The following is a 27,911-nucleotide window of genomic DNA, read 5'->3' as shown; positions in this document are numbered from 1 at the left end:
GGCAGAGGGGTTGGAACTCGATGATCTTTAAGGTCCCTTCCAACCCAAACCATTCTATGATTCTATGATTCTTTACACCAAACCTACTGAAGAGTCATTGTAAATGGGTCGCATTGACCTTCCCTTATTTCTGAGCTGGCTGCTGTACACAGGGAAATGCAACATCCATTTTGGTTGTGACTAGTGAATCTTTGGCAAACTGACCCTTATTAGCTCGCTTCGGAAGCAGTCTGAAGTCTACCTGGCCCGACTGGATAGAGGGAGTTACAAGGCTCCCTATTTTGCTACTTGAAAGGCACTGGACATCCAAACAAGGACCAGTTCCATCAGATGACTAAATCAACACCTAAGAGTAGGAAGAGAGATCAAAAATAGAGTAAGTGTAAATTAAGCCTTTTAAAAATTAAAAAAAAAAAAAAAGAGTAAAATCAAAGAAGTTTGATACATACTTTTATCTACATTTTTTTATTACAGCAAGATAAACAAAATACGAACAAGTTGAGGAAAATGTAATGAACATAGCCTGATAACACTCTTGGCCATTTCACGCATGCTTTTGAAGACTGTCTTGTCTTGACTTTTAAATACCTCTGGGACTTGAATTGCAATTACAACAGATTTAGGAATTTGCCAAGACTCCTCCAAGAAATGGTATCATTTCAGAAACATGTTTGTAAGAATCCAACAGAGCGCTTGCATAAGGTGCTTACTCAGTAAACAAATACTAAGTAATTTTGCTATCACTTCCCTTTATAGAGATTTCAAAACAGATTTTAATGGCTACATGACAAAATTAATCCATATGCTTAGTTAAAATAGAACACACTGCTGTTTCTCCTACAGCATATTTCCCTTTCCTGAATAAATGAAATAAATCTTGCAGGACAGATCTGCATATAGTATTTTAAAGAAGAAATTTGCACTATGAGTTTGTAAAAGCCCTGTAAAAGTAATTTCAAATCTTATCTTTTACACATAGCTTAAAGATGACAAAGAATGGACTGCAAGAACAGGAAGGTCATCATTAAAGTCTACAGTAACCAAGAATAAGTTTATTTCCTACTGGATTTAAGAAGCTATTTTTCTTTCCTAAGAATTGCTCCACCATTTCAAAAAAAAGCACAAACAAACAAAAAAACCCAAACCAAACCCTTTCCTACTGATTGTTAGACACTTGTTAGCACTGAGATACCACATCTATGGGTTATAGAGACAGTTGCTGGTAAATGTTTACTTTAATCTGTTGAAGTCAATGGCATTAGATTAGTGCTGCCAGCTCACGTAAGCAGTAAAGAAAAAGACAAAAGCTAAGCATTGCTATTTTCAGCACAATTTTGAAACGTGTGCAATAGGACTAAACTTGCCTTGCATTTCAATCTTTCTTTGGTTCCTTGATCAAGCATAAACTAAGAGGGGGACTTCACATACAAGCTGGCACAGGGCATTTCCACCTGGGAAAGGCAGGGCCATTGCTGGAGAGGACACTTCAGAGGACACATGGAAACTTCTCCCTCAACCCAAGTGTCATCAGCTAACTTCAAAGTTTTACAGTCAAAAGTGTGCTTTTTTGATTTTTATTTATTTTTTTTTTTTAAAGAATGCTACGGTCAATATATGTCCACCAGGCCCCACAGTACTAAACCTGTTAAAGTTTAAATCTTTCACACCTCATTCAAGTGCCTTCCTTATATTTTAAAATGATTTGCAATTACCACGCATCAATACCCACCTGTGTTAGCAAAGGTATTTTTATTTGATGTAGATAAGACCACGTCTGGGCTAGCAGCTTTCTATTCTATATAAATAGAAGACAGATCTAACAGTTTGCATTCAGCAGTGTGCACATTAAAACAAATTAACTAATAATTTGAATTTTTCTTCCATAAATCATAGCAAAGACACCGAAGTTCTTTTTAAGAAAGGAGGTAATTAGATATTACATGAGGTATTTTAATAAAGTATATTTTCTCGCTGGAATACACCTTAAAATAAACAGCCCTAGTTTAAATGACTTGATGAGGTCAAACAGAACAGACAGTACTAAAGTATCCCTGTTTCCAGCAGTGACTTCATTTTCACAGCCTGATTTAACACTTGGTATTTTTTATAACTAGAAATGAAAATTTGCATTTCTATACTATCTTCCGGCTGAGAATATGAAAGAACAAGGTTATAAACCCTTGTGATAACCTTCTCTGTCCAGAGGCAGTCAGACCAGTTAAACAGCTGCAGAAACAAAAGTACAGTGAGAGTTCTGTGACTTGCCCCGGGTCACAGAGGAAGGCAACAGCAAAACCCGCCTGATGTTTCTTTCTCTCCTGTTCAACTCGCAGATCTCCATTCTTTCTGCATTGATCCCGGGCCTGAGTCACTGTGCAATCTACTTTGTACCATCCCTGTCTTTTTGTGTGAAGCATGTTCCCAGAAGCCCAGCAAAGCAAGGTACACAGGACAAAAGAAAATGGAGCTACTAGTTATTTGTTTGAGATATGACCTCTTATCAACATATCTAAAACAATTTACAAGTTAGGCTTTATCATCAAAATGGAAGCTTTATTTATATTTTCAACATGAAATACAATAAAACACAGTGTTGTGCTGACAGACATGCTTTTCTGCAAGACTGGCCAATTTTGTCTTGTATATCCTGATTTTAAATTGATACGAGTCCTATTTTAAACTTTTCCTGTACTTTGACGTTAATTGTAATTAACTCATTAAAAGCAGTATTTATAAAGCACCGATTGCAGGCTGTACATAATAAGGGAGTGATGACATACAACAGAAGACAACAATTACTCAGTTTTGGTTTATCAAGTGGTAACTTACATACGCATTTCTTCAAAATTCAAAAGCCAGCTTCCGCGGGGTCATGAATTGCTTCACCATTTCGTCTGTAACCTGCTTCCGTCTCTCTTGATGAGCTGCTATCAAGGGCTGCAACGTTTCAATAAGAACCTTCTTCAGCTCCCCTGTGAGCAATTCCCCGCTTGTGTACGCCTGCCGAGAAAGTGATGATTCCTAAATCCGGCGCTATATGGAAAATGACTCAGTGACAAGTATTTCTTTAAGACCCTGCCCTAGCAATACAGATTTGGCTGTTTTAAAAATGAGCACACGTCTTAGAGGACCATGCGGTATCACTCTGAAAATGTAACTTCCAAAATTGCTTGTTGCCTCTTAAAAGATTAAGGCAGCTGGGCAATTTCACATGTGACAAGCTGTACGGACCGATTAAGCTACATTCACAAGAATTTAACTGGAAAATCCTGCAATTATTTGCAAGAAACCACAATTTTTTCTCCCCAGAATCCCAGTTCAAGTAAACAATCACCCTAGACTGTTTTTTGCAATAAGAGATATGAGTTCTCATATTTTTCTGTCATTGCATTTGTTTGGGTTAGAGGTTTGATGTGATTAAAGTACCCTTTCCACAGGAAAGACACTCAGAATCGATGCTCACACTAGGAGTCATATTCACAGTTGGTAACTCACAGTGTGCATGGGGATTAGTAGCTCTCCAGCCCTGCTCGTGGTGGAAAAGAGGAGAAGATTGGAGAAGAGGTTGCAGCCGTTCCCAGCAGGTAAAAGCAGATAAACCAATGTGACACAGGTATTATCAAACACTGACACTGCCTTCCAAAGAGCACGCACTGCCTAGTATTGATCACGGTCACACAGCTGAAGGGACTGAAATGTCTTGCTACCAACCCCAGGGACAGAAGTCTGCCAGATAGATTTAAGGAAAATGCAACTTCTATGAAGCAGTCTTTGCTTGGGATAAGTGAATCAATTCCTCATAGCCACTACATTTCTTGTAATGATAAGAAAAAACAAAAAACCAGCACGCTTTTGGCATTAGCTTTTGAAGTTTTGCAGAGCATCTAGGTACCTTGCACATAAGGAACAGTTGGAGTGTATTATACAATTAAAAACAACACTAATCCTAAGGTGGCCTTATTTCAAAAGATACTGTCCCACAGTGTTGGAGATCCATATGAAAATACTAGGGAAATTTATTATTATTTAAAAAGAAGAGACAGAATGACCTGTGAGAAAGGAGAACTTTGCAACAAATACAGAAGTCTTAATATTGAAACTTGTAAGGGATGGAGAGTGCAAGAATAACACCACAATGGGAGGACTTAGTTACAGCTTTGTCCTCGCAGTGAGGAATGAATAACATTACCTTCAACTTGGCTACTTACCTGCTTCAGTTGTTCAAGCCTGTCATCATCTTCCAGGAAGAAAGTCAGGTACATAAAAGACACGTCAACATCACAGTTACCTCCGTACTTCCTGTGCTCTTCAATAGTATCTCTGCCTCCCGAGAAGGCATGCTTGTTGATCTGAAAAAACAGAATGATGAATGATATTATGGTATAATTTCTAATAAATTCTAGATTATTATACTGTAAACAGAAGCGTATCATGATCCTCCAAATTCCATATTAAGGACTAGCTGAGCGGTGAGTGGGGCAAGTTAATGCAGAGCCTCCGGACTGAAGCAGGGAGGCAAAAAGGGGGTCCTTAGAAGCCAGCAGGGAAAAATGGCTATACACACACTCCCCAGACTGCATAAACAGATGAAAAATGAAGAAAAATTTAAAAATAATTCACCCAAGATTCAGACAAAAAAGTTTTAAGTCCCTTTTGCTGAAGCTATTGTCTGTTGGACAGAACTTTTGCTTACAGGAAATGTACTTCATGTAAGAAGAAACATTCATTCCATCAAGAAATTAATTTTGAAAGATACGAAGGCGTATATGAAATAAGAAATTTCTTCACTTGAAGAAATTTTAGAGAAGAACCTAGTCTCTTTCTCTTTTTTCAGGGAAAATGAAAAAAAAGAGAAACCAGAGTTAAAGATTACAAAACTCTGGCTAGAATGGCTAAAATTAGACAAATACCCAATTGTTCAGTCTAAAAACGGAATACTTACTCAATCTCCCCCCTCTTTTTAAGCACAGGTTCCTGTGGGGAGATGAACTGCAGTGGTGAATGGATCTACCTGCTAATCCCATCCCCAGTAAATCCAGAAGCTACCGGCTTATTTTAAAAACTTATCCATGTGTATAGAATTCTGAGAGGATGTTAACCTTCCTACAAATTTAAAGTAAATCAATTGCCAGGAAGATAAAAAACCCCCAGTATTTCTCAACTATAAGCTGAGCTTTCATTTGGCTCTTCTATCTTTCCAGATACCATCATCAGCCAGCCAAGAGACACACATGCATATAAAGTAGCTTTTTTCATTATTTTAGTTCTGGTATCTAGGAACTGCTATATATTTATAACTTCTGAACATTCTAATTAGCTGTATGACTGTCTGGTTCTTTTTTGAATCTTTCTAACCACCACGTTACAGATGATGTCCTGTGGCAATGAATTACATACAAAAATAATGCACTGCTGAATATCTTAACATAAACTGCCATCTGTCACATTCCATCTATTCTGATATTGTAGGGCAGCCTGAATAGCTGTCTCAGTATCTGCAAAACAAAGTTTTTACATATTGTTTTGCACTTCCCCTCACCCGTCTCCTTACTAGAGTTCGAAAGTCTTTGTATGAATTTTTTTCCTGTCTTTCATCCGTTCAGTTTGTCTTACTAAGGTGAGAGGAATTAAATACAATATGCCAGGTGAAAGCACGTGACTGTTTTATACAAAATGCTTCCTACAGTGATCTCAAGTTCATGTTTCACACATTCTGGCACCTACTTGTTGACTGGGGATTTCAATGATTTATCTATAGTGATGCACTGATATTTCCCCTGAATTAGTGCAGACTTAAAATCTAAACAGTTTCTAGGAACACAAATAAATAATTGAGCTGTAATTTGGTGCTGATAAGTGAAATAGGAATAGTTTATTACAGTGTTGCCGTTCATCTCCTTGGATTTCCTAGAAGCTTCTCAGCCTTTCACAGTGTCTAGTAATTTTTCATCTTCTATCACCTGTAAATTTTGAACCTCCTTATTTAGCAATGTACTAGTTGTCTGAAAAATGCTGTAAGCAGTAATATTTTTTTTTGTGCAGCAGTGGTACTCTCTTTTTAACCTTCATCCATCACCAGAAGTCACCTTTCCTACTCTAATTTTTTATTTGTTGGCCATAACAATATTTGGTGTTTCACTCAAGCTCTATTTCCATAAAGACTACTCTCTGATGGACTTCAGAAGCTGAAATAAATCTCAGTTTGTCCTCCATTACTCAATACTTTACATTATGTTCAGAATTTTCTCTTTATAGCTTTTATATTCCAAGTAGCTGGAATTATTTATTATTCCAACAAGTTCAAGGATAGCAGAAATAAGGCTTATTAATTGGACATAAGGCTTCTTCGATCTCTTTGCAGATTAGCTACTTGCCAGGAAAAAATGGAAGAATATTGCCAGTATTGTCACTAATCATGTATCCACTATTCTGAAATGATAGGCTTTTTAAAAAAGCAACTGCGTAACTGCGCAAGTAAACTGGCATTATTATAATCCAAGCACATGAAGAATTTGAATTCTTATTTCGTGTCTGGTTATCATGCCTAGAAATCCTGTTCCGAAGACCGAATTTTATTTCTTTTTTAAATACCACAACAGAGGTGAACTTTTGCCAAAGCAAATCATCTGACACTGAGTAAGAGGGATTTTCCTTTGAGCTATAAGGAGCACTAGGAGTATACTCAGATAGGAGAAAATACCCCTTCTAAAATTTAGGTGAAATTCAACATAATATTTGTTTGTGAATTGGGGGGAGGAGTGCAGAGCAGCAGCAGATCCCCAAGCCGCAGGAAAAATCTGACCTGTGTTGTAACCAACACTGCAATGTTTGGTGCTCCCAGCATGGAGAGGAAGTCAAGAGAAAGAGCTGTTTATTTGATTTACATCATGCACTGTCAGATTTCAAGACTACGGCAACATAATATTTATTTTTAGAGCATGAGCCTCCACAGCTCTTAGTCCTACACCACTGCTCTGCAGATATCAGACAAACAAACACACACAGTGTTTTGTATATTATTCTAGCTAATGTTTGTACTGTTAGACTAGTTGGCAAGGCAAAAGATTATATTTGTGAGTCTAGCTAAATTTGTATAACTTGGTCAATTCCCAAAGATGCTTTGCGATGAAACGTATGGAAAAAAGGATGCAGATATGTTCCAAGAAAACATTAAAAAATTGCCCTTGTAACCGTGAGGACCACCCTTCTTCGTTATCAAGCTTTGTGCTCTCAAGTTTTGTAGGTCCTTACCTTTGTCTTGATTTGTTTGGGTGTATCAGTGAGGAAGATGGAGGAGTTTGGGTCACTAGCGCTCATTTTTGTCTGTGCTCCTTGCAGGGCTGGGAAGAAGACTGAGTGCATTAGGGCTGGTTTAGGCTGTCCAATTCTAGGTGCTACATCTCGGGTCATTCTAAAATAAGGATCCTAGAACAACCATCAATAAAAGCACAGAATAAAGTCGAAAAGTGTGATTTAAAAGATGATTAGTGCTGACTCATTCATGTCTTAACAGGTGCTTTCAAGAAAAGGAAAAAAAAACCAACAAAAAACCCCAAGCAAACCACAAAATATTCCAGAGCTTACTTCTAATCCAGTTCATCAAGAGGAACAAACAAACAAAATCCCCTTTTTTATTTCCATAGTTTTGCTGTACACCCCGATTCCCTCAATTAATAGGTATATTTACAAAGATTTTAAATAGTTGTGAAAACTATGCTGAGTAGGCTTGGAGGTGGATGCAGATTAAGATGCCAGCTCCCTCCCAAAGCATTTAACAACCAGCACAATCTTAATTAAATCAGTCATCAAGCTGGCAGTGCTGTGCTGCTGATCTGACCAACTGGAATAATATTACTACATAATATTGTAGCTGAGGAATGCAATTACACCATCTTCCAGTGACTGTCCTGTGACTAAAATAGCTAAAGATACAGACAGCGCAGAATTTGACTCCTAGAAACAACACTTATTTAAAGTAATGACACTACCACTGTCATTTGTAGACGATGTTCTTCCATCCTCTCTATATAGATCTGAATTGTTAAGGTTCTGCAGCCTTTCTGGCAAACTATTTCAATGCTTCTTTATTCTTACTGATAGAAGGTTTTTCCCTATGGTTCAATGCAAGTCTCTTGTGCTGCAAGTTAAACTCGTTACATCTTGTCCTAGTTACCATGGAGATGGCCCAAAGTTTCTTCCTATCCCCACGTCATGATACTTCTGCATCGATTTTACTGTCTTTGCTTGCATAGGTGCCAGCTCACTGCGAACTGGGTTGAGATCAAGACAGATCCAACACTGGCAAGAACAAGTAATGCGTGACTCCATGATTGTTGGGTTAAGCCTTCATCTTTGTCAGGACACCACACAATACCTTTTTATCTCTTTCAGCTTCTGCTCAAGAAAGGTGCTTGTGGAAATGTTTTACAGATGTTTTGATAAACCACCATGAAGCTTGAATGGTACACTATAAAAACAAATCCATGAAAACTAAATTAAGTAGCATGATTTTCTTACCTGATCTATAGCACACGGGATAAGACACTGAATGTTCTCCTTGCCATTGAAGATCTGTGGAAATGATGAACTGAAGGATGGAGCAGCTTGAATAGCAGGAAAGCTGATCTTTCCTAGAAAACAAAATGGAAAAGCTGAGAAGCCAATATAAGCAATGATAAATACAGAAAACTTTTTGAATTATAAAAAAATGCACAACTGAATCATTCAGATGCTCAGTTGAAGACCAGCATCTATCTTTATCAAGCAGTGTTGCCTTATCTGAGGAAACTTTTTCACCTTTACCTTCTATGATGTCAAAAAACCTTCAACTAACATAGAAACTAATGAAAAAAGGCAGGCTGTGATCACAAAGGTTCTGGAAAAGGTTCATCAGCGAATACTCTCTTCATCATTGAACTATCCACCCTTCCCAGAAACATAATCTACTATATCATCACTCTGAGCTGCTCTTTTTTTCCTCTTTGTGAGAGAATGACTATAGAGCTACTTGTCAGCCAAGTTCCCCTCTAAGATCTTAGAATCATTGCTATATGCACCTGTACTTGTGAAGAAAATTAGGCACATCTAAGATGCTTTTTTAATCACATAGCGATCAACCTGCTTGCCTGATCAAAATCCTCTCAGAATAGAAAGCAAATAGCAGATTTTTCCAAACATGGAACGGAGTCCTTATCACAATACCAACTTTATTAGAACACTATTAAGACAGAAGTAGGAATCTGTTCCTTGATTACAGTAAAGGCTGAAAACCTGTCACTAGCCCAATTACTGGTCAAAGAATGCTCAGGGACCCCACGGTTTTAATGCAATCTTTGACACAGAATCTTTTTTTGGCTAATATGATAGAAACCTGCAATCACAGCGAAGTAAACAGAAGACAGAGTTACCCAGCACCTTAACAATTCAGCTTTTGAGTGCTCCTTTTCATATATGTGTATGTGTGTGTATTAATGTAACTTTTTCTGAAGAGAAAAGCTTCTATATAGTTTTGGCATTGAAATTTCTAGGAGGAATGAATAACTATAGCTGCAATGACTATATTAAAAAAAAATAAAAAAAATTCCATATCCTGGGCACTTCAACGTTGATGTTTTGTACTTTGCTGTTACTAAGGCCAAAACTGTAGATATCATGCCAGAAATTCCACTGTAAAGTGTTTTCAATACCGAAGGAAACACAATAACACCCTTTCACAATCAGCCTACAAACAATGCTTGTTGTATCTGTTTCGTGACTGGCAGATATTAATCTCTTTAAACAATTACTTAAGTAGTGCTACAGAAAGTGAAAGCAAGCATCACTTCTAGTCACTCATATTATTTCCTACCAATGCAATCACTGTCTGTAAAGCCAAAAATTCCTTTCACTTGGTTAAATGTCACATGCTTCTGAACTTTGACAATGTTTCTGTAGAATCCAGTACTCGACCTGTGAGAAAGAAAGTGGAAAAATAAAAAGAGAAGCCAAGAACAGAAAGGTGCAGGTATAAACTTTCACTCCAAAAGCTGAGAATGTAAAAAAACCTGCAGGATTAAATCTCACTATTGTGGTCTTTTTGTGGCCCACTGAGATCATAATTAGAGAATTATTTACAAACAAGAATTTTATGCCTTTAAAGCTTAATTTATTCTTCCCCCCCTCCAACATTTACCACAAACATTTTTTGTCACAATTGACCATCTAGACCTAGAAATATTTTGATTCGGAAATGGTGACAAAATACCTCACAGAGCCTGAAGTTTATTTATCCTTATGCTTCCCTGTGAACTTGGGCAACCTGAGTGGATCGTGTCTTCTATGTTGCTTGGTATCCCCAGTGTGTATCCCACACAGGACACTGTGGTTCACCAAAGGAATAGTAGCTCAAATCCTCCAAATTCTCATTTTCTAGAGGCTAGGTTTCCTGGTTGGACTTTGTCTGTCACCAAATACAGCAGCAGCATTTCCAAATCAAAAATAGCTCAGCTGAAGCACAAGCAACAGCAGTTCTGACCTGCCCTTGTTCAGCCACAGGGCAGATCTATATTCATGCAACTTAAGGCCGAGGAGTGAAAGGAGGAAAAACTGCTTTATAGGCTCCACATTCTTGGGGCTGTAGGATACACACTTTGTCTCTACAACATATATTCTCTCATCCTAATCTTTAAGAAAGCTCATCACCCACACGGAAGAACAAAACCCAAAACTTCAATTCTGAACTCTGCCATAAAACTTCTTCCTGCTGAGAACGCAGTTCCAATGGCAGTTTCTTCTTCTTAAATCTCCTATAAACTTTACTCAAAGCTCAAATAATAATCTTTCATGCTGTATTAAGTTAATTGACCACAACAAGTTGCTGAAGTGCGTTTTGTTGATGCAGATAAAGTGTAAACACATCTCAAAGGTTTTGATACCATCTTCAACAAGTCAATCTGAAGGTTTCTTGGTGGTTTACAATTTGGCTGTTTAATACATTTTTCATAATTTAAATTTAAGCATTTCATGCACAAGTGTTCATTCATATGTTATACAGAAGAATGACAGTAGGATATATAGAGAGAACGTTATCAGAAAAATTAATAGGTTTCTATTTTAAGTGATGTAAAACCTCTCTTGAAGCTTTCAAATTTAAATACATTTATTAAAATACTGCTGGCTGTCAAAGCTGGAGAGAAAATACAGAAACTTTTTTTCATTACAATGCCCTAAAGAACTTTATACTTACCCCAAATAGTCTAAATCCGAAAATATAAAGGTTTTATTGACGTCAAAACCACACGCAATGATGTCTTTTGCATTTTCTCTAGCATACTCATATGCCTTCTCAGTTGTCAGGTCCTTCCAAAGGTATTTCTCATCATCAGTTAACTGTATAACTAAGGGAACATCAAATACTTCTTGTAGCCACCTAATAAAAGCAGAAAGATTTTATCTCTAAGTTAAAATGAAGACGTTAGTCATGCAGCTAAAATATTTATACACTTTTGTTTACATGTATAAAAAGAGGTCTGCTTCTCTTCTCTTTGTATGCACACGCAGTTATGTTTATATGAACAGAATAAACATTTTATACAGATTATAACGACAACCTACCTGGAAAAAAAGGCTCATGCTTATTGTTTCCTGTACATATGATAGGGGTCACCATTTGCAACAGAAATAGAGACTTCAAACAGACTTTTAGCTCTTTGATTGCAACATCTGTGTGTCCTGCTGCTGCAGGCACTGCACTATAGAGTAATGTTACTGAGTCTCATCACAAATACGTTTTTAAGAAGAACAAAAATTCTAAGGAGTGCCCCAGGGCTAAGGGTGCAAAGAAGAGGGCTTTATGGTGATGCAAGGATTACAATCATTTTAATGAAAAGGTAAGATTGCATTGTTTAAGTTCATTATTATTCACCTCACAAACAGAACTCCCTGTAATGTATCATTTTGGCAGTTCCGTAAACCAGGTTCAATATTTCCTTAGAAAAAAAAAGTGGTTTAATGCAAATGGTAGAAATAACTTACTTTGTGAATATGAATGGGATAAGATGACCAACATGCATTGCCTGAGAAGATGGCCCTCTGCCTGTATAAAGGTAAAAGGACTTCTTATTTTCATAAGCATCAAGGATTTGGTCCATATCTCTAAAGATAAAACAGAGAAAACATGGTGCAACTCTTTAGGAAGAAACGTCTACAGGAAAAAGCTCCTATTCAAAATTTGAGCGCTCTTAAAGCTAAACATATTTATAAATAAAATACAGTACGATGAGTTTCCTAGGAATAAAAGGGTTTTGTTTGTTCATTTCTTTAATTTAAGAAAAGTGTCTTCTTCAGTCTCAATGAAAAAAAACTCAAAGAAAAATTAAATTTAAAAAATATTTTAATATTTAAATTGAAATTTAAAAAGTGTGCAACATGAAATTACTTAATTGGATAATAATTTCTAAGGCCCAGTAAAACAGAGCTGGCAATTATTTCCCAAATAGGTTCAAAGAACCAGCTTGGAATGGTCTCTGCTGGAGGTTATGCCCTAAATCATGCTCGGGCATTTATTTGAAATGTGCTAACTGTCATAGTCCAAAAGCCCATGCATGTTAACATTTAACAGTGTAGATGACTGGCAGGCTGATGCTTAAAATTATTGCCTGGGCCTTTTTTACGTAACAATACAGATGCATAGGTCTACAGGCCACGTAGACCCTTGTTGAGATCAGCAGTGACACCATGTGAGCCCTGGAGCTCTTTGCTAGGCCAATTCTTTCTCTGGCTGCAAATGTAGAGTCAAAACAGAATCAGTTCAAAACAAAGATTCCGCGTACATTTCTCCAATTTGAGATTAGTGAAGATGCATCAGAAACCGATGCGACCAAGGGTTTCAAATGTTGCCAGGGAAATCTGCAGCAGTTGCTAATTCAAATGACACAGTTGGTTAACCTTGGTAAAAGAACATGGTCTTTTGCTAGTCATACCTTTCTCCCAACAATGCTCATAGAAAGTCTGCCTGATAGGACCTTTTTGAAGTTTAAAATAGGAAAAACTCACCTGTGAGAGAAAAAGATTCCTCTACGTAGAAAGCGATGAGGTTTTTGCCCAATAGCTCTTTCTATTCGGTTGATCAGATCAGTGTCAATTTTACTGCTGCCAAACCGAACTATAATCATAAAATGTAAAAAACAATAAATTAATAAGTAGAGCATAGCTACAACCAGATCTTGGATTACCAAGAACATACCAATGCAGCCTAGATTAAAAAGGACATCTCCTTCTTCAAGTATCGGGTAAAATGACTAGATTTTCCTGCTTCTTGTCCGGAATCCCAGCAATCGCCTCCAATACTAACTCTCTGCTAGGAGACCCAGTCTACGCACAATCCGTAGCATTGCTCCATCCATGACTAATTATAATTGCAGTCTCCTTATAGCAGAAGTATTGATATTCAGAACAAAACATATTCCAAAGAAACATATTTAGGTCAATAACTTGGCCTCTGTAAGCCATAGAATAAAAGTGGCTGTGAGGCTCTGAACGTTCCTCTCTTGATGGCTAAATTTTCTGCCCTCAGATTACATGGTTTTTCACTTCCCAACCCCAAATAGTCTTCTGCAAAATAAATTCTTCTTTTATATGGATATGATTACAGACACTGCTCTCCTCAAGAGGGGTGTGAAAAGGTAATGCATAACACTCATCATGGCAGACAAGTATGGCTTATTACTTAGTGGTTTAGGAAATCAGGTGATTAATAAAACAATGTTTTCAGATGTAGTCATTTCATCCAAAAAAGGTTTTGGCAGAGTTAAATAGCAGTATTTTTCCAATTCCAAATAAAACTGAACTAGGGAAGCCTTATTTCTTCAGTAAAGCTTCCTATTCTCCAATCCCAATTCTTGGGCCCTAATAAGCAGGTCACTGCTTCTTGATTTGGGCTCGATTGAGAAAATCTAGACAAGAATCTACTCTCTGCTATCTTCTATTCTGCTCTATTCAACATTAGAATGACTGGCACTATTAACTACTAGAAATCAAAGAATCATAGAATAGTTTAGGTTGGAAGGGACCTTTAAAGGCCATCTAGTCCAACCCCCCCACAATAAGCAGGGACATCTTCAACTAGATCAGGTTGCTCAGAGCCCCTTCCAACCTGACCTTGAATGTTTCCAGGGATGGGGCATCTACCACGTCTCTGGGCAACCTGGGCCAGTGTTTCACCACCCTCATTGTAAAAAGTTTCTTCCTTATATCTAGTCTAAGTTTTCCCGCTTTTAGTTTAAAGCCATTACGCCTTGTCCTATCGCAACAGGCTCTGCTAAAAAGTTTGTCCCCATCTTTTGTATAGGCCCCTTTTAAGTACTGAAAGGGTGCAATAAGGTCTCCCTGGAGCCTTCTCTTCTCCAGGTCAAACAACCCCACTTCTCTCAGAAGAGAGTTCACCTCACAGGAGAGGTGCTCCAGCCCTCTGATCATCTTTGTGGTCTTCCTCTGGACTCGTTCCAACAGGTCCATGTCTTCTTATGTTGGGGGCCCCAGAGCTGGACGCAGTACTCCAGGTGGGGTCTCACCAGAGTAGAGTAAAGGGGCAGAACCACCTCCCTTGACCTGCTGGCCACGCTTCTTGTGATGCAGCCCAGAATGCAGTTAGCTTTCTGGGCTGAGAGCACACATTGTCAGCTCATGTCCAGCTTTTCATCTACCACTCCTCCCAAGTCTCTCTCGGCAGGGCTGCTCTCAATCCCTTCATCCCCCAGCCCATATTGATACTGGGGGTTGACCTAACCCAGGTGCAGGACCCTGCACTTGGCCTTGTTGAACCTCATGAGGTTCACATGGTCCCACTTCTGGAGCTTGTCCAGGATCCTCTGGATGGCATCCCATCCCTCAGGCATGTCAACCGCACCACACGGCTTGGTGTCTGCACCCTTATCCAACGAGAAACAAGTTCCTGCTTACAATCGTTCATTCACTCCAGGTGAGTCAAACAGGATATCATACAGGGGAAGAACTGGGCCCATCCACTGACCCACTAAAATAATTCAGCAACCACTGCTTTAATCCATATGTTTTCTGAGTGTTATCGCATCTGTTTGTCCTAAGCAAACCTTAGTTACTGAATTAATTTCTTCCTAGCAAATAAAATGCATTAAAAATCGTGAAGTAATTATAACCTGAATGAATGCTAAAAAGATCAAATGAACAAGAAAATGTATGATTCAGCAGAATAATAGGAAATGCTAAGAGAGTAATCTTACAGAAACAGAAAACATGAGAATGCCCCAGACGAATTGGGGCTAGCCACCCTAGAAATATTTGTATATTGTCATACAAAATGATTAAAAGCACTCCTTTATATAGAGCACTTCCCTGGAAATGTCTAAATACCTTTATTAAAAGTTCACAGACTGCACAACTCCCTTTTCTTTGTCCATCTTCATCTTTTCTGTTAAAAGTTTGGATAATTTTTCTCTACCTGCTTCCTCTTATTCCTCTTATGAGGACGTTCAAAACATTTTAGGCTCTCTATCCACAAAGAAACTGCTTCCCTAAACACCTTCTGCACACCTAGGACAAACATTTGAGAAGAATATCTCTTCCAATTATATGGTGTTTTTTGCACTTTCACTACTTCTATGTTTGAGTAAACACAAACACACTGGCAACTTTCTCAGGTACCGCTAGTAAATAAACAGATTATAGGTGGCACAAAAATGCCCTTTACGGTAAGAGCTACCAGATGTCAAGTTCTTGGACAATACTTTTTATTCTTTTTTTTTTTTAAGAGGGAGGAAAAGGATGAAGTTTATCAATAACAAGCAGTAACTTTTCTACTTCCTAAAGTGGCTAGGCTAGTACTCTTCTCTGAAAAATTTCACCACCACTTAGAACAAGCAGATTGACTCATCCACCAAGTTCCCCAATCTACTAGCAGTGTTAAGTAAGTAAAATCCCTTCATGCTAACCCACCCCTGTGGGTAGATCAAAAGGTCATACACAAACAGTTACTGGAAAAAAGGACATTGCTGTTAGGTGTTAGCGTTGCTTTAGAAAACTGATCTACAGTGAAGTCATGCTAGTCATTCTCAGAAAGATCTTGAGATTGTGCCAACACAAGTCTTGTACTCTTCCTACTTTTCTACAAGACTTAGAACCACCACTGAAGAAAACAAAAAGCCTTCTCCGCACCACCTACACAAGTAACAAGATGACAGATTTTGTGCATTTCCAGACTCTAGACATTTCTAACAATTATCTTTCTTCCTTATCCTCCACCAATATATTTCTTTCTTTACAGACTTCTCCCTTTCCAACATTTTCTTTCTCTATTACCTCCTGCAGACGAAGCCAGTATGCACGTACATTTGATGCGACCTTACAATAACATCACACCAAATTAAAAGAAAGCTGACTCTAGCAACTGACCTCCCAAAAGCAAATATATGGCTACTGACATAAGGGTGTATGCTCTATTGTGAGAAACAAGCTGCTAAGTAGACACCAGCAACTTAACAACTGTTATAGAATTTTCACTGAGGTACTAAATATGGATTGAATATTGACAATAATTTAATAAAAGCAGAAATAGTAACCTACCGTAACTTAACGTAACTTCTAATAACAGCTCTTTTGGCAGCTTATGCCAAAAGACAAACAGTAAAACTTTTATTTTAAACTGAAAAGTTCTTTGTAAAGTATTTAAGTCTTCCGCAGGAGATCCCTGCCTGGGACATTTTCAATTCCTACAGCAAATTCTTTAGACATGTGAACGCTAAGATTAGACATACATTAAATGATACCTATGATGGTTCTGATCAGGATTTGTTATGATCCCTTGCTGTTTTAGTGCTCATTAGGATCACTTGACATAAATTTCTTAGTAGCAGTCAAGAAAGATTTATACCTATGAGTTTGTCATAATCCACGCCTTTAGCATTTGATGTCTGCACAGTCCAGGGGTCCACAAAATCCTCATCCTCTTCTTTAGTTGTACCGTTGTTTATTAATACGAGATCTCTTGGAGGCAAGCCTGCCTGATAATCTTGCCCTGTTGTTGTTTTATATGACTGTTTTAATGATAATAGCATCCTCACTGCTGCATCAATTTCATCCTGAATAAAGGAAAAAAAAAAAAAAGCTGTTTGACTCGACTTAAGATAGATAATTACATTAATGTCCCAACCCTTCAAAATCCTACATCCATGCTTCGACTTGAATTGCATTATTCATAAACTCTAATCCTTTCTTTACATGTTTGTGGCATCACTGCCAAAGCAGTGATGAAAGAAATAGCAGGTGACCATTTCCTAACCAGCAGAATTTAGAGCATCACCATTGCCAAGATATTTAAAGCACCTCTGTCTCACTTTTCAAATTCTGCCTGAGGAAAAAAAAATGCTTGCCTACTTTTCAGAAGTACAACAAGCTTAACATTTCAAGCACAAATTTCTAAGATATATAAATATAATATAAATTATTATCTAATTTACTTCACAATGCTTTTAGTGGGTCACCTTAAAATAATTTATTCATTACAATTCATCAACAGACTTGAAGACAAACTAGAACAAAAAGTTATTTACAACTTTCATTGTTATGACCTTTTTAATACAAAGCTATTGTAACATCTCATGCAAGCAATAGACAGATCAATACTTTATTTAACTCCTGGTTTTCAAGGCTTAGTCCCACAGACAATACACTAAGAGACTCCATATTAAACCCGAGCTGTCATTGCCAACATAGTGATGACAGAATACGAAACTTGAAATTAATGGCAAATTACAAAATCACTTAAGAGACATTAAGCAGGGGGTGTCAGTACAGTTACAGGAAGACATATTTAAGAGATTTAAATAAAGAATCTAAAACCAGGGCAGAAGACAAGTGATAAAACTTTCACTTGAAAATCCAATACTTTGGATCCCACCATGTAGTGCAGCAACTGGCTGAAGCAGACTTCTAAGCCTATGACTCTCTGTTCTTACTTCAGAAGTAACAGCTTTGCTCTTGTTAACAACTACCTTGCTCCAGGTATGTCCACAGTTCACAAAATGGACATAAATATATTTTGACAATTTTTTTTTTTATTACAATACAAAATAGATCTCAGAACAATCCTATCCTTCAGTGCTCTTACAGACAGACCTAACTTGAAAAAGGACGAGTTCAAAACATGAAATGGAAATACCTTTGGTGCTTTTCCTGCTTTCAGTGCTCTGACTTTCTCTCCTTGTTCAGTTACTCTTTCAAACAGCTGAAGCGGACTCAGAGTCAAATCACAGTTTGGACTATCAGCCATTTTGCCTGACTGCAAAAGATCTGTTTATTTACAATTCTACTAAATTTAAGGTCTTCCAATTCTTCGGCTTGTAGATTCAAACAGCAGCAACAAGGAGAACTGTAGGGCAAAAAATAGTGTGTTTTATTCTTTTGCTTATATCTTGAAGATTAGATTAAGAGAATAAGAAAATAAAAACTATACTGACCTCATACCTAATCTTATTCATATCAGATTGATAAATGTGGAGACATTAACACAGCAAGCTTCAGTTTCATACAGAAATGGACTGAGAATGACAAGAGTACCGAATAAATTTAAAGATCACTCTTAATGTTGTTTGTCTACGTATCTCATTTAACACTAGGATACCTTTTCAAAGTCAAACTCTTGACAAAAGTAATTAAATTTACATATGATTCAGAGCATCTCAGAACAGTTGATAGAGGTTATCTGATTCCTGATTAGTTAATGGTTTTGTACTATTTGATATCTTGTCAGATTCTGACAATGACATCTTTATAACTATCTAATGGAATTTTGTCTTAATATATGTAATATAGTACTTCAGCCCAAAGAAAGAAATACAAGAAAAAAGCCTAGTCATCTTCTTTACTGCTTTGCTCCAGAAGTTACAAAACGTACTGATGATTAGCGGGAAATGCTGCTTTCTAAAGAATCCTTGGGTAAGCGAAAAATTTAGGCTGTAAATTTAAGGCACTATTTGTGTCTCAGCAATATGTAGGAAAAATAACCCTCGGAGATGGCTTGTGATGATGAGATGGCCTAGAATAATAACACAAGAGCCTTCCTATGTCTTATATATATCTTGATCACTGGAACTTCCTAGAACAGAGTGTGCCTGTGCTTCCACAAATGGGTTTCTCTCGCAGGCTAACATCTCTAATGTATAGATTAACAATAACATTATCTGAAAGCTTCTTAGCAGCATATTTTTCTTTTAATTAATAGCAGTTGAGACTTCAGAAAACTACAACTGCATAGTGTACAGTACACTAACACAGACAGTACAGAAAATTAAATAACACTGTTAAAATGCTAAGCATAGAGTTTTTGTTATTAAATGCATTAAAATCAGTAAGGTTATTTTCACTCTACATCAGAAATATCTTGATCTTTGTTCCATCGGTTATAATCTGAAATGCGTTACAAAGAAGCTCTGCTTTACTTATTTTTAATGAATACATTGAATACCACTTGGTAATTTCCAACACAGGAAACTCCTGTAACATGGATTACATTGTATTAACTCGTACTTTACTACACGTGCCTCTCATAAAGGTGGCACAGCAATTCATACTACCCCAGTAATTTCTTCGTCTAATTTTTCTAAAATCACCTGATAAATTCCCTTCAAATACTCTCTGATCTAATTATTGAGTTTTATTGATGTCTGAGAAACCTGGTGAACCTGTTATCAGCCTGCCAGGAGTGAAAACTCATTTCAAGTGCAAAGGCAGAATTCCTTATTTTAAGAAATCCTTATTTTCAAAAATTATTCATGCTCAGCAGCCCTCTGTAGAAAATGATGAGGTCTTTAGAAGTATACATGCTCTGAATCAGTTTTTTGTAAAAATTCAAGGATCGTGCTGTTTAAGTATTCGGAACTGAGGATAATCAAGCATTAACTTGATATGAGAAAAGAGTTTTAAAACCATTATGGTCCTGATTATAGTCAGCTTGCCACATTTACACAGAAGAAAGTAAGTGTTAAAAAGGGGAAAGGAGGACACCATCTGTTGGAAAAACAACATTGTAAATGAAACTGCGACTACGTCAAATCAATCCATTTGGGATGAACATACCACAATAACAAGGTACACAGAGAAGCATATAAAGAATGATAAGGAATTTCATAAACCATGAGGCTGTTAAAATGAGATAACAGTGCAGGTACTAATGACAAAAGTGAACTGAGGGAAAAGCAAATTTTCCGTAAAAACTGTAACTGCAACTTGGCCAGGGTTGTGAAGTGCTGCCTCACAATCTGATGTGGTCGATTTATGCAATCACCCAAGCTACTGCATAGCTTTTTCACTTGAGGAAAGCGATGCCACCTTAATTCATACACTGGTGCTTATTTGACGTGCACTGTATTCGGATGCGATAGTGACAAATGCAATGCATGTTGAAAGAGTAAATTAACTTCATACCGAGTTGCAAACAGCGGTGTGTTAGAAACACAGATTTCACCCTAAGCATTCTCTGTCATGCTGTACTCACGTCCATGAAGGATGAACTCTGTGCCCATGTAAAGTCCTCCTGACTCGCAAAGGATAATGTTTTTCTGGAGAGACTCCCTAGCATATTATTGATCCATTACTATGCATGGAGCATGAATAGATTGAGTTTACAAGATACATATGTAACTGAAGTGAATCACAAAAGCTGTTAATAAAAATTACGTTCATTTGGCTCCCTCTTCCCAGAATTAAAAAAGAACAAAAGCATATAATAGTTGCATTATCTGTTCAGCAGTATTTCCAAGCCTTCTACAAAATAATCAGCCTAATCACAACCTTAGTTATATTTACATAGCATATATTTAAACTGCCACTGTAAAAAGCCTTCACCTGCCTAGAAAACTTAAGAAGGTTGCTTTGGTAACTTGCTGGTTACCAAAGCGTAGCTATCATTAAGGCTTTGTTTGTCAGACAGGTGCAATATTCCCAGATTTCAGCTTCAGTTGAATACCCTGAGAAAGCTGAGAAGTGCGTACAGCCACTTGCTAATTTAATTCGCTTAGCCTATTAACAGATATCATACTTAGATTCCATAACTGCCTAAAAAAAAAAAAACCAAACTAACATATTAGCAGTAATACTTAAGTTTTTAACCTAATTATGATCCCTTCAAGCTTGATTATTTGCAGTGTGACAGTATTATTTTAAAGCAGTCATTTGAAGCATATCAAATAATTCTCTGATGTATTCCTACAATTTACTTATGTTCTTTTATTTGGATACTGATGTGTTCCTGTTTTTCATGGGCACAAGATATTTAACTGGAAAATAAAGTCTATAGAGTAAATTCATATTAGAAAATGTTTATGAATATTAACACATCCCCTTTCTGTAGGAATATGCCAGTTATATTTAGTGGGTTCAAATTTTACAAAATAGAAAAAGGTAAACAAGAATTATTCTTTAGTGTAGAACAAACTGTGACTTGGTGTTTTAACTTAATTCCCGAATGTACATTCTTACTGATAGATTTCCTCCAGTCAGAAAGGTTGAAATGTCACAGTTGAGACTAAGGATACATACTGGAGAGTGGTAACACAGAAAGACTTTTTAAAAAGTTTGAAATGTTATGGATTTTAGCTGAGCAAAGAATCCCAAATATAGGTGCTTTTTCAGTAAGAAGTAGCAAAAGTAATCTCATCACTGCAACAAGAGATGAGGATATCACGATTATAGAATGCAGAAGATACTGACTGCTACCTAAAATTTACTTCTATTTACCTCAGTACCTGTCCTTATTTGCTTGTGGAATTCAAACTAGGAATTCAATAATATGGAACACAGGTCTTCATCTTTTGAAATTCATAAATGCAATCATGAACAGTTTAAAGAAACCCCTGGATATTCTGCATTTTATCAGGACATTTTTTCTTGCTTTCTTAGTGGTGTTATGAAAACTAACAGTCCCAGACACATTAGATACCATATGTGAACAGATTTGGAGGACAAAAGTAATACATGGGAACCTGGGAATGTACTACAAAGACATTTAGGCCCAGAATCTAAGATGAACTTAAAAGCCTCAGTTTCACAGTGTGAACCTGAAAGCCAAGAATTGTGTGCCTTTTCTATCTATGCAATACATGCTAACTTGCAATGGGTATTGCTCTTGTGATTGTTTCAGAATATTAAATAATCATGAGACAAAGCTCAAAAATAATCCTTGGCATAAGTATCAGAAAACAACTGTATTCTCCTCTCTTTCCAGTTGGATGACAATCACAGATCTAAGATAATTTTCACTGTTTGCTATCTGATTTGGTAAGTTAGAGACCTGAGAATCAAAGAACAGGGTTTCACATTATGTTAAGAAGAGCTCTTTCAGGACAAACATTGCATGAAGGTACATCAAGACTTCCAAAGACAACAGTAATAAGAGAGTCCCCAAAGAATTTTCATGAACTAAAGAATGTGATGTTAAGTCTGACAGCACTTTTGTTCCTGAAAACTGTTTTAACTCCTGGAAATAAAACAAAAAATGAAACCTGAGATTAAAGCAGGTACTATGCACACAGATGTCGTGTAACACATGCCTTGAGAAGTGCTCCAACATAGGCTTTGTTTCATGGCAGACCTACCTTCCCAGCCATGGTAATCATCAATTTATCTATGAAAATACATTAAAAGTATACAAGACAATTCCCTGAGATGATAATATGGCCCCTCAACCACCCTCATCTGAACAAAGTCCGATGTGAATCTTTACTATACTACAGCTGTTAGGAGATAAGCTTTTCTGCACGAACAGTTATGCATAGAATTAGCCGGCAAGTGAACGTTTCCAGCGCTGGAGCCATGACACGCTCCCCTGTCACAGGCCTGCCCGGGCAGGGCAAAGGCCCTCGCCAGCTCTGCTCCCCCTGGGACTTTCCCAGCGGCCAGGACTCCCCCCTCCACCGTTCCTCAGGGAAAAGGCCTTTCTCTTCCGACGCGTTGGCGATGCAGAGGAGGAAAAAATCCCTCAAGAGCATCGACGTCTGGCGGAGGGAGGGAGAGAGGGAAGGATGGAATGTCCTCTGAAAGGACCCCCGCGCTCCCCACCCGCCACAGGGGCGGCAATAACCGCCCGACCAGCCCCTCTCCCGCCCGCCAGGATCTCTCACCGAAGCCTCATCCCCAACCCTGCCCTCACCCGCTCACCAAAACCCTGCCCAGCCAGATCCAGCTCACCTCAGCGCTCCCCTGTCACTGCCATTGCATCACCCCCCAACCGGCACGGCACTCAATACCTCCCGGCTGGGAAACGCACACCCCCGGAACCATCATTTCCCCTGCCCTCCCTCCACTTGCAGCCACCAGCCCAAAGAAACGCCCTCCCCACGGCCCGCAGCGGTGTGATAAGGGCTCCAGCGCGCCAAGCTACCGTCTGACTAAACCCGGGGTGCCTGCGGGAGGGCGGTGACAGAGGGAACCCTTTGAGTAGGGCGGCTTGTTTGCACCCGGCGCGTTTTGAGGCCGCTGGGCCGGCTGGTGACTTCCGGGCTGGGCCGGCGGCGCGGTGGAGCGGAGCAGGTACTGGCGGGGCGTGGAGGGGAAAGCGGTGAGGGTGAGGGTGAGGGTGAGGGTGGCCCCACGAGTGGCCTTAGTGGCCGGGGGTGAGGGCCGGGTTCGCGTGTGGCAGCGGCTGCGGTGTCGGGGTGAGGGGGGAAGAAGCGGTCCTCGGTGCCCGCTCCGCCCCCGAGAGCGCTCCTGGCCCCCCGTGTGGGCACCGAGGGGCCCTGAGCGGGCGTGTGGTGATCTGCGTTCAAATCTTTGCTTCAGCGGGCACGGGTAAATCACTCGTGTGGAAAGGAAAGAGAAACAGAAGGTTTGTGGGTTTCTCCGTTAGCTTGGTGCGTTGTGAATGGTGCCGTTCATAAATTCACAGCCTGGCTACAGCACGTTCCCAATGAAGTACGTTGTGGGGGTTTTCCCCTGCATTTGTCTATAGTTGGCATGAGAAACTCGGGGGTGGTGTTTCTTTGAAACAGAAGTTGAATGGGAAGTCTTAAGATGGCAGAGATGCTTTGCTTTTACAGAAATACTGAGGCTTGTGGGTGACGTGTGTGACGGGATGGATTTATGCTTGTTGATGACATTTCTTTCCAATATCCCATGGGAAACTTTTTTAACCTGGTGTGTGTAAAGCACTGTTTGCACTTAACTTTGAATCTCAGCTTAATTTTTTTTTTTTTATTTTTTCCTTGTTACAAGAAAGTAAAGTAACTTTGAAAGTCTAACCCCATACACTTGTGTATCTTTATTTATAGCTTTCCGCCAGAGGTCAACTTCTTACTGCATTTGTCCTTTGAACATGATGCATTTTGGCTGAGGCCTGTTTTTGGCACTGCAATACAAATAGTAACCACTTGTTGCAATTACTGAAGTGCAGTCCTTTAAAGTTACTGTTTATTTGATAAGAGGTTTCAGTTTGTGGCTATGAATTTCAATTTACTGGTTTTTTTTAATTGATTTAAGTTTTTCTGAAACACTATCTCATCAGTTTTTCCTTGATGCTGTTTAAGTGAAATGCTGTTTTAATAAATGAAACTGTATGATTAAAAAAAGAATTTTTCCTTGCTCTTAGTTGCTGTTGCTTATAGCTGTCCTAAATTTCAGATAAAGACAAAATGTCCTCTAGAGGGAGATCTTGATGCTTTTATGTGCTAAAATGTTAGTCACATTGTTCCAGTTAAATGTCTCGATCACTTGTCTTGGAAAGGATCTGTGATGATGAATGTGTACATCTTAATAGGAACCTGTTTTCTGGATCTGTACTTGGAAATTTCATTACAGAATACAGACCATGGCCTGTAGTGTAGGTTAAATGAAACATGCTCGTTTGGATTCAAAGAGCTCTAATTCTGAAGTTAAATGACTAATCTTTACAAGTTCCATTGTAGTAGTCCTGCAGTAGTATTTGTAGGACCTACATTTGTGACACTAATTCTGCAAATGCTTACGTAGATACCGACCTTCATACAGCATTCTCATTTTAATCATGATGCTTTTGGGGGCGGCTTCTCCACTGACATAAACCAAGAATTTCAGCAGCTGCTCTGAAAGTGTTATGGGTTAAATCACTTCAGCATGATGAGTGCTAGCAGCTGGGCAAGGACACAAAGCAGAAATAAAATGTCCCATTTAATTAGTCTTAGCAATTGAAGGATAGCAGTGCTTTTAGACTGCAAACAGCAGTGGCTGAAAGATTATTTTTTCAGGCATGTCAATTGCTTGAATGTAGTTAACCCTATATTCCACATGCTCTCCAAATTTTTGGAAGAAGCTTGGTGGGATTGTTGTGGTGTTGAGTTATTCAGCATGTTACATACCCAGTCTCAGCATGAGATTTCTTTCTCACAGACACTTTGAAAAAGTTTATTCCACAGTAAACAAGGCATCTATGCTCTTATTTTTCTGTAAGTAAATGCAAACAGTGAATTCAGTGTAGCTTCTAACATAAGCCAGTTCTGTAAAACTAAAGGCTGTTTGGAACTTGCTCTGTGGGTATAGTTGGAAGATTTCCCCATGCTGCAAGACTGCTGAATGAGTCAAAAATGTACTTTTTTAGTTGCAAGTTGAAGCCCTTCAAACTTCTTTCAAGTCATCTGTACCATTAAGAAATAGATATTGTTAGACTGACTCCAAAATAGCTGTAATTTTTGTATTACCAAACCACTTCATAATTAATTGCCCTCTTTTGTGTGTGTGTGTGGGGAAGCGCTACTGCAAGTAAGGTTAAAGTGATTTGCAGTACTTATGTTGCAAGTTTGTTTTCCTTTTCATACTCATTTTCATTGTTTTGTTGTATGCAAATGCATCTCTGCAATGCATTAAAAATGTATGTAAAGTGCTTGGAGCCAAATGGTGTTGCATAATTGAATGTGCAGATGTTTCATAATAGAGGAGTAATTTCCATTAATAAACAGGAGTAAAAGTTACGGGTTTTTTTTGTTAAGAAAAGCATATTTATATCCTGAAGTTACTCAAATTGTAGACTCCGTAATAAATTGTGCTCTGAATAATCAATTCTCTATTGTAGATCATCATTTTGGAGGATTCCAGCACTGAGGTTTCGGGAGTCTGCTGTGTCTAGCCATAATGAATTCGTCACTGGTTGCTTATGATGATTCAGACTCTGAGACAGAAACTGAAAAAACTGAAGTCCCCAATACTTCTAGCAGAGAAACAAGCTTTCCAAGTTCTTCTGTGAATCCTGTTCAGTACTTTGCACCTGGTAGTTTGAGTACGAAATCTACATATGAAATGCATCCTACTGAGAACACTGACAGTTCTGGCACAAGCAGCATTTGTGAAGATCCCCTTGAGCATTATGCACAGAATAATAGCGCTGATTTGACATCTCCTTATTGTAGGAGAGCATACTCAGGCCATACTGCTTTATCTATGTCCTACAAAAACTATGAACAGACATTGAGCTCTTCAACAAACTCTGGAAATGGCGTTTCCCAGAAGAGAATACATAAGGACAGTACCACTGCCATAAAAGGAATTAGACCCTATATCCCTAAAAGACTGCGTCAGGAAAATTCCAGTATGCCTGAAAATAAAGAATCTGATCAGAGACATAGCTCAGATTGTGATGTTAAGCTGGGCGTATCAGGAGAGCAGACTTTGAGAGGGACCTCTGAATTAATTAAGCCATATTTGGGATCCAAATATAAATTAACTGAAGTCCCCAAAAGCTTAATATTTTACATGTCTAAACACAGCGGCCCAGTTAATGAAATCCAGTGGTGTCCTGTACGAGAACAAAGTCACATGCTTCTCTCGGCTTCTATGGATAAAACAGTCAAGGTAATGTAAAGCAAGATGCTTTGTGGACCAGTCATCAAACTTAAAAATACTGTATTGAATAATGATCTTCTGGGAATAACGTCCTTGCTTGTGTGTATTTAACAGTTCCAAAGTATTCATGGAAGAGATGCTTTGCAGTACAAGACTCTATTATGAACTTGCAGCCTAATCCTTCACTGTACCTACAGTCAGTTCTTTTATTTTGGAATGTGGGTTTGGTTTTTTTTGTGTTAAACATGTCAGTGTTTTAGATCTTAAGAAGTTAGATTTCTAATAGGTCATCTGTAATAATCTGTATTAATGTTGGGTTTTGATTATTTCCTACTTTTTAATGTCACAGTGGCCACAAGCGCGGTGGTCTGCATACAGATTCTGCCTTAAGTCATCAAACAACTGACTGCCACTACTGGAATAGTATTTTGAGGAACTTTACCTTTCTGAGAGGCCAAAGTGATTACTGCTGGAGGAGGTATGTCAGGTCAGATGGATTTTTCATCTGAACTAATGTGGCAGGTCCTGCACCCCAGAAAGGTGTCCTGTCATGATCTAAGGAGTCTTCCCACTTTAAGTTTGTTTCAAGGGTTATTTGCTCAATACTTAAAGTGTGTTTTCCTTCTAGCTTTATTGAATTTGGCTTCAGTTCTTTGTTTGTAAATTTAGTCAGACCAATGAGTCTTACTTTCATATTAAGAATGCATAATAAAAATATTTTATGCGTATGCTTTCCCAGATGTAGAGCTAATGCCATCTCTGGGTTAAAGTAATAGTCTTCCAAAGTGCGTTTGCACAGGCACAGAGTTTTGATCAGAGCAGGGAGAAAAGTGTCCTTTTTGGTGGAAGGCATGCTTTATTGTATCTAACATGTATTTAATTTAGGGCTTTAAGTAAATCTTACTAAGTAAAGAGGCAAGAAGAACATCCTTTGTAATGGCATACTTCTAAAACCAAAGGAGAGGAGGGAAATTTGAATTTGAATTCTGATTTCATAAAGGAAAAAAATTCTTAAATCTTATTTTTAATAAGAGAATTTATTTATTTTTAAGTCTTTTGCTGCTTAATTTGTAGTGGAGAATTTGGTTTCATCTAGTTTG

The 27,911-nt window shown here is 38.2% G+C and overlaps 2 protein-coding genes across 3 annotated transcripts in view; one reads left to right on the top strand and one right to left on the bottom strand.

The window, feature by feature from the left end:
- Window positions 1–440: 440 nt before the first annotated feature.
- WARS1 (tryptophanyl-tRNA synthetase 1) lies at window positions 441–23,241 on the bottom strand. 2 transcript variants are annotated; one of them, XM_074148441.1, is made up of 12 exons: window positions 23,194–23,240; window positions 20,504–20,580; window positions 18,170–18,379; window positions 16,883–17,090; window positions 13,033–13,141; window positions 12,013–12,132; window positions 11,225–11,407; window positions 9,848–9,948; window positions 8,518–8,630; window positions 7,252–7,425; window positions 4,209–4,349; window positions 441–3,000 (listed from the first exon to the last, which is right to left on the bottom strand). In XM_074148441.1, exons 3-12 carry the CDS (start codon window positions 18,278–18,280, stop codon window positions 2,842–2,844), a joined length of 1,419 nt encoding a protein of 472 aa, XP_074004542.1. In that variant the 5' UTR covers window positions 18,281–18,379; window positions 20,504–20,580; window positions 23,194–23,240; the 3' UTR covers window positions 441–2,841. The 2 variants fall into 2 exon arrangements, with proteins under 2 accessions (XP_074004542.1, XP_074004543.1); XM_074148442.1 differs by lacking the exon at window positions 20,504–20,580 and having other exon boundaries at window positions 23,194–23,241.
- A 2,803-nt stretch (window positions 23,242–26,044) lies between these two features.
- The window catches only part of WDR25 (WD repeat domain 25), a 63,305-nt gene continuing 61,438 nt past the window's right edge, over window positions 26,045–27,911 (top strand). Inside the window, exon 1 of the mRNA XM_074149503.1 lies at window positions 26,045–26,820. Within this exon, the coding sequence (XP_074005604.1) occupies window positions 26,104–26,820 (717 nt within the window). The 5' untranslated portion in view covers window positions 26,045–26,103. The remainder of the gene's footprint in view (window positions 26,821–27,911) is intronic.

The sequence above is a fragment of the Numenius arquata genome, chromosome 6, assembly GCF_964106895.1.
Source record: "Numenius arquata chromosome 6, bNumArq3.hap1.1, whole genome shotgun sequence".
NCBI lineage: Eukaryota > Metazoa > Chordata > Aves > Charadriiformes > Scolopacidae > Numenius > Numenius arquata.
This window is presented reverse-complemented; position numbering and strand designations above follow the sequence as displayed.

What these genes read in the sequence shown, in the direction of transcription:
- WARS1 (XM_074148442.1), bottom strand. Translation starts at nt 18,280, where the DNA reads ATGGCTGATAGTCCAAACTGTGATTTGACTCTGAGTCCGCTTCAGCTG. An exon ending in GGATTATGACAAACTCATAG is followed by an intron (nt 13,142 to 16,882) that starts GTATAAATCTTT and finishes TTATGATTATAG; the next exon opens with TTCGGTTTGGCAGCAGTAAA. An exon ending in TACAGACAGTGATTGCATTG is followed by an intron (nt 8,631 to 9,847) that starts GTAGGAAATAAT and finishes TTTGTTTTCTAG; the next exon opens with GAAAGATCAGCTTTCCTGCT.